The sequence below is a fragment of the Nilaparvata lugens genome, chromosome 4, assembly GCF_014356525.2.
Source record: "Nilaparvata lugens isolate BPH chromosome 4, ASM1435652v1, whole genome shotgun sequence".
NCBI lineage: Eukaryota > Metazoa > Arthropoda > Insecta > Hemiptera > Delphacidae > Nilaparvata > Nilaparvata lugens.
In genome coordinates, this window is record NC_052507.1 from 29,340,292 (window position 1) to 29,351,837 (window position 11,546).

The 11,546-nt window shown below is 31.2% G+C and overlaps 1 protein-coding gene across 1 annotated transcript in view; it reads right to left on the minus strand.

Annotated features, from left to right (window-relative positions):
* The window catches only part of LOC111046524 (adenylosuccinate synthetase), a 37,296-nt gene extending 27,877 nt beyond the window's left edge, over nucleotides 1–9,419 (minus strand). Inside the window, exons 1-3 of the mRNA XM_022332091.2 lie at nucleotides 9,070–9,419; nucleotides 2,943–3,045; nucleotides 1,661–1,791 (exon numbers count right to left, since the gene is read on the minus strand). Of these exons, the coding sequence (XP_022187783.2) occupies nucleotides 1,661–1,791; nucleotides 2,943–3,045; nucleotides 9,070–9,210 (375 nt within the window). The 5' untranslated portion in view covers nucleotides 9,211–9,419. The remainder of the gene's footprint in view (nucleotides 1–1,660; nucleotides 1,792–2,942; nucleotides 3,046–9,069) is intronic.
* Between the last annotated feature and the right edge of the window lie 2,127 nt (nucleotides 9,420–11,546).

The window sequence follows — 11,546 nt, forward strand, 5'->3', positions numbered from 1 at the left end:
CTGTGAAATTGCCGTTCTAGTCCATAGACTCTTGTAGACGTTGTGTGATTTATCCATAATCCTCTGGAATATTACTGATGGTACTGCTCGAAGTTATTGTGTTATTGTTTCTCTCATAGCTTCAAAACACGTGCTTTGAGGTGGTCCCATAAAAATAGTCACAAGGTGACATGTCCAATCCACTCAACTAAATGAGGCGTCCAGTGAATGTCTGCCTTTTAAATTACATAGCTGATCTCGATGTATGACATGTCACCCCATCTTTTTGAAACAAGCATCAACTCAATTGTGGAACGCTGCATCAGTAGGTATTGACAGTGACGGATCTACGGTTTTCTTCAAAGAACTGGTTTTCTTCCATTAATGAAGTTGAGACAAAAGCCACACCAAACACTTATTTTTTCACTGCTTAAATGAGTTTCATGGAGTTCACGTGATTCTGGTACAACATGCAGTGCTTCAGATGAGTATGGGAAACTTCTTACAACGTCTTCAGAAGTCTACGAACAAAATGGATCGCTACTTTACAGATGATATTTTTTGTGCATGATCAATGTTTTAGTTTCTAAATTGTAACATTTATGTACACATCAAATAAATTTCAGGTTCCATTTGAAAATGAAAGTGTAACATACTGTCATTTCAAATTATATATACTTCATTGCTCAACTGTGTATAATATTGCTTTGAACTTATGAATATTGCAGAATATCAAGCTAATGCCGTTTTTATTTATTCATAAAGTAAATTTACTAGACTAAACATTCAGACAAGCTTACAAGTACAGTTACTCTATATAAAGATCTGCATATTTATAAGCCTATAGTAAATGTATAAAAATCAGTAGAATATATGACATGAATTTCATTTTCACAAAATAAGCTATGTAGGCCTATTGAATGTGTTGCATAGCATAAAAAATATTAAAATGCATTATGTTACTATTTAGACGTTAAGGCTCATTGAATATTGATGGAAGTATAATAATTATATGTAACTCATGTCTAGCAGATAAGCTTTTGAATCGGTATAGTATGTATACTGTCGCAACTATCATTCACAGATTGATTACAATCATAGTCTCTAACTCCGTTGGTTGACACAAATATTTTTATAATTGGTTGAAAATAACTGATAAATGAATGATAAGAGTGGAAATCTGCTCAGTAAGTTCGAGTAGCAGATTTCTACAAGATTCAAACTGCTCAAAGCAAGAGTCTAACTCTCAATGATAATTCTTTTATTGTGCCATTCATACATATCTAAATTGAAATGTCTTATCAATTATTCTGATAAAAACTTTATGGCTGGATAATACCAACTCAAATAAAGACTTGAGTGTGACTAAAGATGAGGTATGATTGAGAATATCTAAAATGCATGTGCTTATCGAGATTCATAAGCCGGCATCAGTCAATCAAAAGTTGATAGCACTACTTGTCCTTATCTCACTGGGCCACCAATTTAAAATTAGAAACTTGTTAATCACAACTTGGAAATAGTTTATGGATGTTTTTATAAGGTTATAGCCTACATAACCGTTGATTGAGAGGAGACATTTTCACCAAAATTATTTGAATCAGAAAATCGAGAATTTCAACGAAATTGATGTTTTTTTCAAATGCAGTACCGGTACTGCTACAGAATGTTTAAGAATTACCTGGTGAAAATCAAACACAAGATGGGCTCTGTCAGATATGAGCAATCGTTCTTCCCATCCAGTCAAACCATTTTTGACATTTTTTGCTAATTCCTCAAATAACCCAGGAAGGTGGATGACCACTCCATTGCCTGCAAAAGCAAGATCAAATTAATTGAGATACAGCCTATTTCCACAAAAAAATTGAGTGAAACTTATAGCAAATTTCATGATATACAATTAAGCTTCCATAAATTAATCGTAACGAATGAAAGCTTTAATATGAATCGTAAGCCTTCAGGGCTGAGAACTTGGAACACAGTCTTCACACAAATTAGGTCTGTAAATTTTTTTAGATTTTTGTTTCTTCTAAACCTTAAGGTATTTACAATCGCATATTTGATTCAACTTTGTTGTAATGCAACATTAACATCGAATATTTTATTTACTAGCATGTTACAATTTTTAAAATATTGTTTGGCAAAAAGTTTGTTCGATATTTGAATTTTCTAAAAATATTCGACAAACTTATTAGTTTGGTAGAAGCAAGTCATTAGCTTGATTTTCAAGTTGTTTTAGAACCCCTTTATAGTGATGATGTAGCTATGCATTGTTATTTACTAGCCATTAGTCTAGTTGTTTTTCGAGTCAGTCTGTTACCACTTGCCAGAGCTCGTAGAGCGTACATAGTTAATAACCGTGTATTAGTATGTTGAAATAAATAATTCTTTTTAAAAAGCCGATAGGTTATTCCAGTTCCTTAACTTAAGATATACGATTGGACCATTCTACAAGTTTTTCAACTCTGGTATATATTATTCAAATTGTTTATTAATTCAATGAAATAGAGTATTTCATAAGTTTAGAATCTGAGTTTTTTCAAGGTTGGTAGTAAAAACATGGTGGTGATATAGTCAGAATATTCTGGGTATCTTTAATCTAAATAGACCTTGAATATCCAAGATAAAGATTGTGTATATTCTACGCTACCGGATCATTCAACAAGTGATACTCAGAAGTCAACCAGCCTATCTAGGTAGATCTAGAAGTTCAACTTGCATCCAATTCAAACTAACCCTTTCAAACTCGAAAAATATTTCACGAACTGAAATAAAAAATAAATCCTAAATGCTAAAATCTATTTATTGGAATCAAAAAACAATTCTATACACTAAATTTTATAAAAAAAATTCATTTTTTGAGTAATTACATTGATACCTAAATACTTGCTTCTTATAAACTATATTCATACTGAACCATGAAAATCTCTCGAACAATACATAGGTATGAAATACCAACTCACCAATAAGTGATTTACAAGATGGGTTTATTATTCCACTGGGTAGAAGATGGAAGTCATACTCTTTGCCACCAACTACAACTGTATGGCCAGCATTGTTGCCACCCTGAAAAATAAGTTCAAAAATTAGATAAATTTCATTATTCATCACTAAACAAAATTATACATTATTTTCTAATTATTAGATGAGCAATTTTCATTCTCTTATAGAAATTATATTCAATGTATCTACATGAACTTGATAATGTAATAAAGTGATGTAAACTAAACAACTCAATATTCTTTTAGTTACATAAGTTTTCATTACAAAAAAGATGAACTTATTTGTCACTCATGCTGACTAAAAAGAGTTCGGTTGCATCAAGTTTGAATTACAGCATTCTAATTTTAATTTTATGTAAAAATGTGGCGAACTAAATAATACTATGATGAATGTTCACTCATATATTGACTTTACTTCAATGATACAGTATAATTATGGCCATTAGCATTAAGTTGAAGTATAATCAACCAGAAGAAAAATGATGTTACCATCATTATCTATAGAGCTTTAACGATCAGCTACACTTCAATTTCAAAGCAATCCTTTTCACTTTTTTTAGACTGTAACGACTCAACCTTTAATACTATTTGCATCGTAGAACACGCACATTCGTTGTTGTAGTATGTCATATAATGAAATTTACAAGTGACTGTAATTATATAATTGTATTAGTGTAAAGATATATTGAAGCGTTAATATTATCCTTGAAGGGTGCTCAATTGCCAAAGCCATAGCCATAGTCAATTTTACATGCCATGACATGTAAAACAATGGAATAGAGAATTTCACATTTGATTTGATACCTTTTACATTTGTCTCTCTCTCTCTTTCTCTCTCTCTCTCTCTCTCTCTCTCTCTCTCTCTCTCTCTCTCTCTCTCTCTCTCTCTCTCGATAAATAGTATTATAAAAATAGATTCATCCAAATATATTTTGGTGGAGTTTATAAGCGTTAGAAGCTTTGTCTACAAGAATGATGTGTTGGATCTAAATAATAGTATGTGTAATAATAAATTATATATTGTTACACTGAATATTTTATTTATTTTTTCATCATAAGGAGACCAATCAACAATACAATATAAAAATAGAAAACTAAACCTAATGATACACCCAAAATGGCTTAGATATGAAATACATATTGGAATATTCTCACGACCTACTTTAATAATAGCCTGAGTTGACAATAATTCCACAAATTGTAATATGAAACATTTGAACATTTAATAGTTTTAAATTGCATTCCGCAAAACTGATGACTCGGTGATGGGTATGCAGAAAGATTGAATTACGGGCAAACTTCATCTAGCTGATAATCTTTAAAGTTTAAATCGTTTCAAATTATAATTACAGTATTCTATATATCTGATGTATACATGAAAGTGAATATATTTTTGGTGCGATCGCAAGGCTCCAACTGGCACAAGCAAGGTATCAAAATATCAAATATCTCCTCAATACCTGGCACTAGCTGTAGCCAACATCGATTTTCGAAAGAGATAGCTATAAATAATCCAAAAATATAATTTGTAAGCCAATGTAATAAAAACAATACCAACTTATCTACATATTGGAATCAACAGCATAGGTTTGTTCAAACAAACTATGATACTAGCTTATAAGCACAATAATTCATTCAGAGAAATAATATTTTTTTTGGATATGACTTTGATAACTATTTAAAAAAAAGGGAATTGAATTTCTCTATTTTAATTAGAGAAGTTAATTGGTATCGCAAAAAGCCGTTTTATTGTAAGATCTTAATATGCATGAAATGTCATTCTTTATCTAGATAGTACTACTTCATCACACATACTACTGTAATATTAAACTCATAGAGCAATCTCAGTATTATTTTACTCTTTTCTCCTGAACTTCACGAAGATCGAAAATTACATAGATCATAATAGAATTCCTCTCACAATCATTTTAAAAATAATCCTGAGAACATCATCTTATGAGCCGGTATCTTCTTCAAACTCTAGAACAAACTCAGTGAACGAGAGCTCTTGACTGAAAATCTAGTAATCCTTGAAATTTGAACAGATCAAACGTTGTTGAATAAATAGCATGATTTTTATTATTTAGGCTTTCTCCAACTACACTGAATGCAGACTCAATTACACCTCCATTCAGAATTATGATTATGAGTTCTACACTACGAATACTGTAGTCTAGATAATCTTGCTAATAAGAAATCAAGAATAGAGTTATTTATAAACGAACACAATATATGGAACGGATAAAAATAGCTAAGACAGCTTTCATTTACAATCATCAAAGAGGTTTATGGCGAATTAAATTTTGACTCTTGAAGCAAGGGGAGCTCGCAAGGAAAGACTAGTGAAAAGCATAGACTGAATGGAAATTGATTAAAAAGAAAACCACTAAAATCTAGAGATCTACAGACTCTACCAGAAATTTGCTCATAGATGTATAGAATTTTTTTTTTCATTATTTTTAATTCCAATTTTTTTTCTTAGCTACCTACGTTAGTTATTATTATCAACTCGTTTATAATTTTCTTTGTGTCTTTATTTGATCTTTTTTTAATAACCTACCTGCGCACAGGTTTTAAACCTATGCAGGTATTATTTTCCCTCAAATATTACCCGTAATTTTTTTATAATAGACATAGTAATTATTCTAGCAGCAATGTTACTTTCTTTTTAATAAACTATGAATATATAGCTACATTTAGCATCAACTTGTAATATGCATGCTAATGCAATAAGTAAGTTCCCTTATTGTTTTTCGTTTTCTTTGTTTGTAATGTTTTTTTGGAAAATAAAGTTCAATACTGCATTATTCTTAAATAATCGAACCAATTTATCAATGTGAAATTTCATTCAGTGAATTTTTTTAAACTTGTAATAGACTTCCCAATTGACATCACAATTGAATCGAATCATTTATCTATACTGTATACTAGAGCTAAGGTAGTGCCATACATTACTTTGTAAAAAACATTAAATTTCATTTTATATAAATAATGACAATGTAACATTTTACCCAATGTACCAAGAATACCTAGATGTATTCTAGATATATTGATTTTACCTATTTCATAACTCTAAAAATTATAACCAAAATAAGTCATAACTTTAGCCTGTTGATAGCTGATAGTAACGAGAATTTGAGGAATACACTAAAAATGAATGGGAGTAATATTTTATGTTATTATTAATAGCTTATATTCAACTTGATATTTTATTAAATATGAAAAAAAATGCTGGAGAGACAGACATTATACAATTATTAGAGATAGAAGATAAAATATCATAGAGTAAGGTACTGAATATTAGTGTATAATAAGGAGTACGATAATACAAGTTGTAATACAATAAGAAGTAATATAACTTGTATTACAAGTTGTTGTAATAAGAAGTAATACAGCTTGGAAGTTTCTAATTAAAAATGTTGCAAAAGAGAAAAGTATCATTAGCTCAATTTTCTTCCAACAAAATACAGAACTGTATAGCAACAGAACATTTCAAATTTAATGTTAGATCTGATAATGGAGGTTGGCAAGCGTTTTGTAAAAACCATTATCACATACAATTCGATTTGTTTTTGCTAGTTCCTACAAGATACACCCCAGGCACATAATAGTCATAACACGGTACAGGGGAACAACAGGGTACATATTTTGAATAACAGGCTAATCATCAAGACAAATCTTCACAGGAAAAAATTGAAAATTTGTATTTAGTTGCTTAGGCCTACTATTTTTCAAAACTTGGATAGGCACATAAATAACGCAAACATTGTGCTTGATGCACATGACCGCAATCAGCCAACCAATTACTTGTTGTCAAGTTGTCCAATTACCGAGTAATTGTGCAAAAATGACACAAACAGAAGCCAGCAAATTTTTGGAAGCTTCTGTTAGTTGGAGCAATAATTATGCAATAACTCAAGAGCAAAAGATAAAAATTATCACATTTATTAGCCCTAAACTTGCTACCGGTCGTGTAATCCATGAAGAGATTTAATGAGTACAGTTTCATTGTGTTAGAATGTATCTTTTAGAGCTTTTTGTTCCCACCTGTTGGTGGTAGTATTACTTGAATGGGCATTTAGCGCGGAAAAACGTAGGCTACATTGTGCAGATTAACTGGACAATTAGGATTAGGCCTATAGGGCATTAAAAAATTATGACTTATGATACATTATTTTGAAGGTCTTGAAACAAGCTAAAACTTACATATCAAACATTTTTTTCGAAAAACGGGAGCATAAAGTTTTATTCTACAAAATATAAAATTATGAGATGAAAAGTTTATAATTTTCTGTCTTTGCATGGGAATATCTTCCTTGCCAATTATTGATAAACGATACAATGTAATATGGAATCAATTGTAGTTCTATTCATCCTTGAAACGATAAAAGAAAAGTCAGCTCGATACCTTGATTTAATACCAAGATATACTTGTTTTACAAACTATTGCCATTTCAAACTTCGGGGGGTCCAGGGGGAAGTAAGCAGGAGAAAGATGAGTATTTTTTTGAGTTTAAGCTAACAACCTGCGAAAATTCAGCTTTCCCTTAATTAGTTGAGCAGAATCCTTTTTTTTCTTTGTTGACTGTGCTACATTAGGAAAATATTGGACAAAATTACGATCTTTGTATAAGGCTACGCATGTTCATCGTAAATCAATTTTTCTGGTGAAACACCCCATATTAAAAATTCGAAATATAGGCTAGTCGAAGATATAGAAAAATTTTTTCCTCTTTTAACACCAATAAACGATTCTATTCTTAAGATAACGAATAAAGAGTTACGGTACGGTACAGCTGAATAAAAAAATGGCGAATTTCATTTCTCCCTTTTTCTTTACGTTTCTACCAATAAAGCAGCCTCTAAATTGAGACTGATACATGATAGGAACTTTCAATTGGTCTCAAATTGTAGAGAATTCCATGCTCTACATGCTAAGTTGCCTCAAATCCATCTTTTTTTTTGAAACGAGCGAATCGTACTTTTAAATATATTTTTTCATGAATTATTCTCCTGTCAAATGAAAGAGAAGATTCTTTTCTACAATGTAAGATTAAGTAAAATTCTTAATAATGATGGGTTGACGAAGCTGTTTTGAATATAGCAATATTTTAAGTGAATGAAAATATAGTTACGTTTAAGTACTGTCGAGGATACATTTTCCATTTTTTGACCGAATTTAAATTATGATACGTAATTTCGAACCGCCTGGAGAAGCCGAGATTAGGTTACCACAATATTTGAAATTTTGATCCCTGAGGTGTTCTTATGCGTGCCTCTCCACAAGAAAATACTGAATAAAGTTAATATCTAACGGGTGAGTAAAATAGAACATGATCTCATAAACCTCTAGGCCTATTATTGTGTGAAATCTCAATTAGAAGAAAATGAAGTTGATAATGTTGGTTGAAGCTAAAAATCGGGTTCTTTTAGAAATACAAACAAAATTGTTATCAGTGTACCTGGAAATCTATCTGAGATAGAACTGGAAAAGTAGTCTAAAATTGGTGGTTTTTGGGATTCCCTGTAAAAAGCTCCAGGGCTAGAAGGTCAACTTTTTTTATTTATGATGTCCAATACTCCAGAATTATTGCGCAGAAATATTAGCGTGTTCGGGGTTTTTTCCAGCAAAAAGTACCTGGTAACTAGACTACATGTTTTTGAATCAATACTGACAAGAATCACATAATGGTAGAATATACCTCTATTACTGGACATATTTTGAAACGAAGACCTTCTCCTAAATATCTACCGTACTACATATCAGAGAGAAAAAATTGGTTTACCATAATTAAACAAATGCACAAATCTATCAAAATAACCTGCCCAAGCATAAAAGTCGCTAAAATAAGAGTTTCTTTTGTTATGTGAACAGCACATGATAAATAATCTATTTTATTTTTAATAAGGCGATCATCCAAAAGATGTGATTTTTAGATGAAGTTGAAGGTTGAGGGAGCGCGTGATCGGGTAGACTAACCTCACTTTCAAGTGAGGTTATAATATCAAGATGTGATTCTGTCATGAGGCAATAATAGTCAAATAAATCAATGAATGTAAAATTGATAAAACTTGAATTATTACTTACTTGACACCTGCATACAATATCAGCATTGGCAGCTAGCATATCTACCACTTTTCCTTTTCCTTCATCGCCCCACTGAGCTCCAAGCACAACCGTCACTTTATTTTTAACATCATTTTTAAATTTACTTTTTCCATCACTCATTTCTGACCGAATTTAGACGAAAATTGACTCAAGGTTACACTTTCAACAAGAATTTACAATGCACTCCCCTTTCACGTTCGTCTTTGCCCGCTGTCCTATACTACCTTTCCGCATAAACGCAACGGACAATCAGATTTCCCTTTCACGGTCGCGATAACAATAAATTTTTGGCAAACCAAACTAAACCAAAGCAGACAGAAAGTAGAATTGCCCTGCTGTAGCGCCATTTGTGGAGGTTTGAAGAACTAAACCGAGTTTGGAGGGAGAAAGGCTTCGTTTCAAAATTTATCACAATAGTAGGCTACTGATACTATTATTATGTAAATATTAATACTATTATTAATGTAATATTAATTAGCCCTTCAAGTTGGTGTAGAAAAAAGCATTAAATAAAAGTGTAGTGAAAGAATTTAAAGTAGTGAAATTATATATTGAAACTGTAGGCTTCACTGGAAGACTTAAGCAATAAAAATTAATATTTTAGGATAAGAAAACAAAATTAATGGTTATTCCTAATGACTAGTTTTAATAGAAATAAAAAAATGTTAATTGTTCACCCTAATTTAAATAAAATGAATTACCTATATTTTATCAAGCAAGAAATTATAATTATTATTATAATATAATTATTCAATAATTTCATAATGAATTATGATGAAATATTTTGTGAACTAATGATTTATTCTACATTGTTAGCCGATCTGGCAACAGAGCGAGAGAGAGATAGCGCTATCCGCTTTGTTGAATGACAAGACAAATAAAATAATAAATGCCATTGCCAATATACCAATCAAACCTCCCATTATAACTAGGACCTCACTATAGAATATTCGGTAAGTAAAATTATAACTACCTATAGTAATTGGCCTTATCAAGATTACAGTGAACTGATTTTGTATTACAATGACTGCTTTGATAAATGGAAATAGGAAAGAGACTAATAAAGAGTTGCATTTGGAGTATAGCTCTTTATGGGTCTGAAACGTAGACTATTGGTAAGGCTGAGGAAAAGACTCTGAATGCTTTTGAAGTGTGGTGTTGGAGGCGTATGCTCAAAATAAATGGACAGACAGAGTTACGAATGAGGAGGTATTCCAGAGGGCGGCAGAAAAAATATCTCTTCTGAATTTTCTCAAGGCCAGACGACATTCTTGGATTGGACACATAATAGGACACGACGCATTTATTCTGGAAGTCAAGTATTCTGGAAGTCAAGTATTCTGGAAGGTACAGTTTATGGACAAAGGGGTCGTGGGAGACCCCGGCTACAGTACTTAAGACAAATGACGAAGGATCTGTTTGCTATGAGCTATGAACAATGGAAGAGAGTAGCAATGGACAGATTTTAGATATCAAAGCTTGTTTTTTATAATAATTTGGTTCATTCTCAGTGCCACCAGCTAATTAAATTCAGTTAAGTTCAGCTTTGACTGTGCAAACGGCACTCAAAACGTAGGCTAAGCTACGTAAGCTACTTACATGCACTGCGTTCATATCGAATTTGAATCAAAACTAACTATGATGAGGGGCTACATTAAAAGGGGGGATACATCTTCCTAAGAATTTGCTTCAGGCTATTATATATTAAAATAGGAATCCATCTCTCTTAAAGTTTTTCATTAATGGTTGAATTATTTTAGATTCAAGTACACAGCTTCACTCAACATATCTATCGATCCATAAAATGTTGTATTCTACAAGAAATTCTGATAAACCTGATCTAGATAATTCAGTCACAAATATTTAACATAATATTATTCATTTGAATCAACCTGAATTTAAATATGTTAAATAATATACTACCCTCAGAATGATATTACTCTCAATCAGGTACTAGATTTTTAAAAGAAAATCAGGGTGCAAGCTCAATACCTAAAATTTTCCAACTAAACACATGATCCAGAATGTAGAAACACTACAAATTGATAATCCCATGATAAATCATTTGTGCGGTTATTATAAAAAATCCAAATTATTAAATGTCTAATAATTAGCTTCTAAGAATTGGGTCTATATGATTAAATATACATTTGTTATTCAAAATCAAATGTCTAGATTTTTATTTCAGCTTCAGCACACTCACTGACATCTTATAAATCACTTATCAATGATCTATCATTCGGTTTGAATATGATTAACAATTATTTATTAATCCAATATTATTAGGCATATTATTATTACTAGGCATATTGACCCCTATTATTATAAGGCATACAGTATCCTACACTGTTTCTTCCCCATTTTTTTTGAGATCTTGACCAAAGTTATATAACTACATTATATTATGATTATTGTAACGGTATATTCTTTGAAAATTCGTTCATTTCACCGAATAG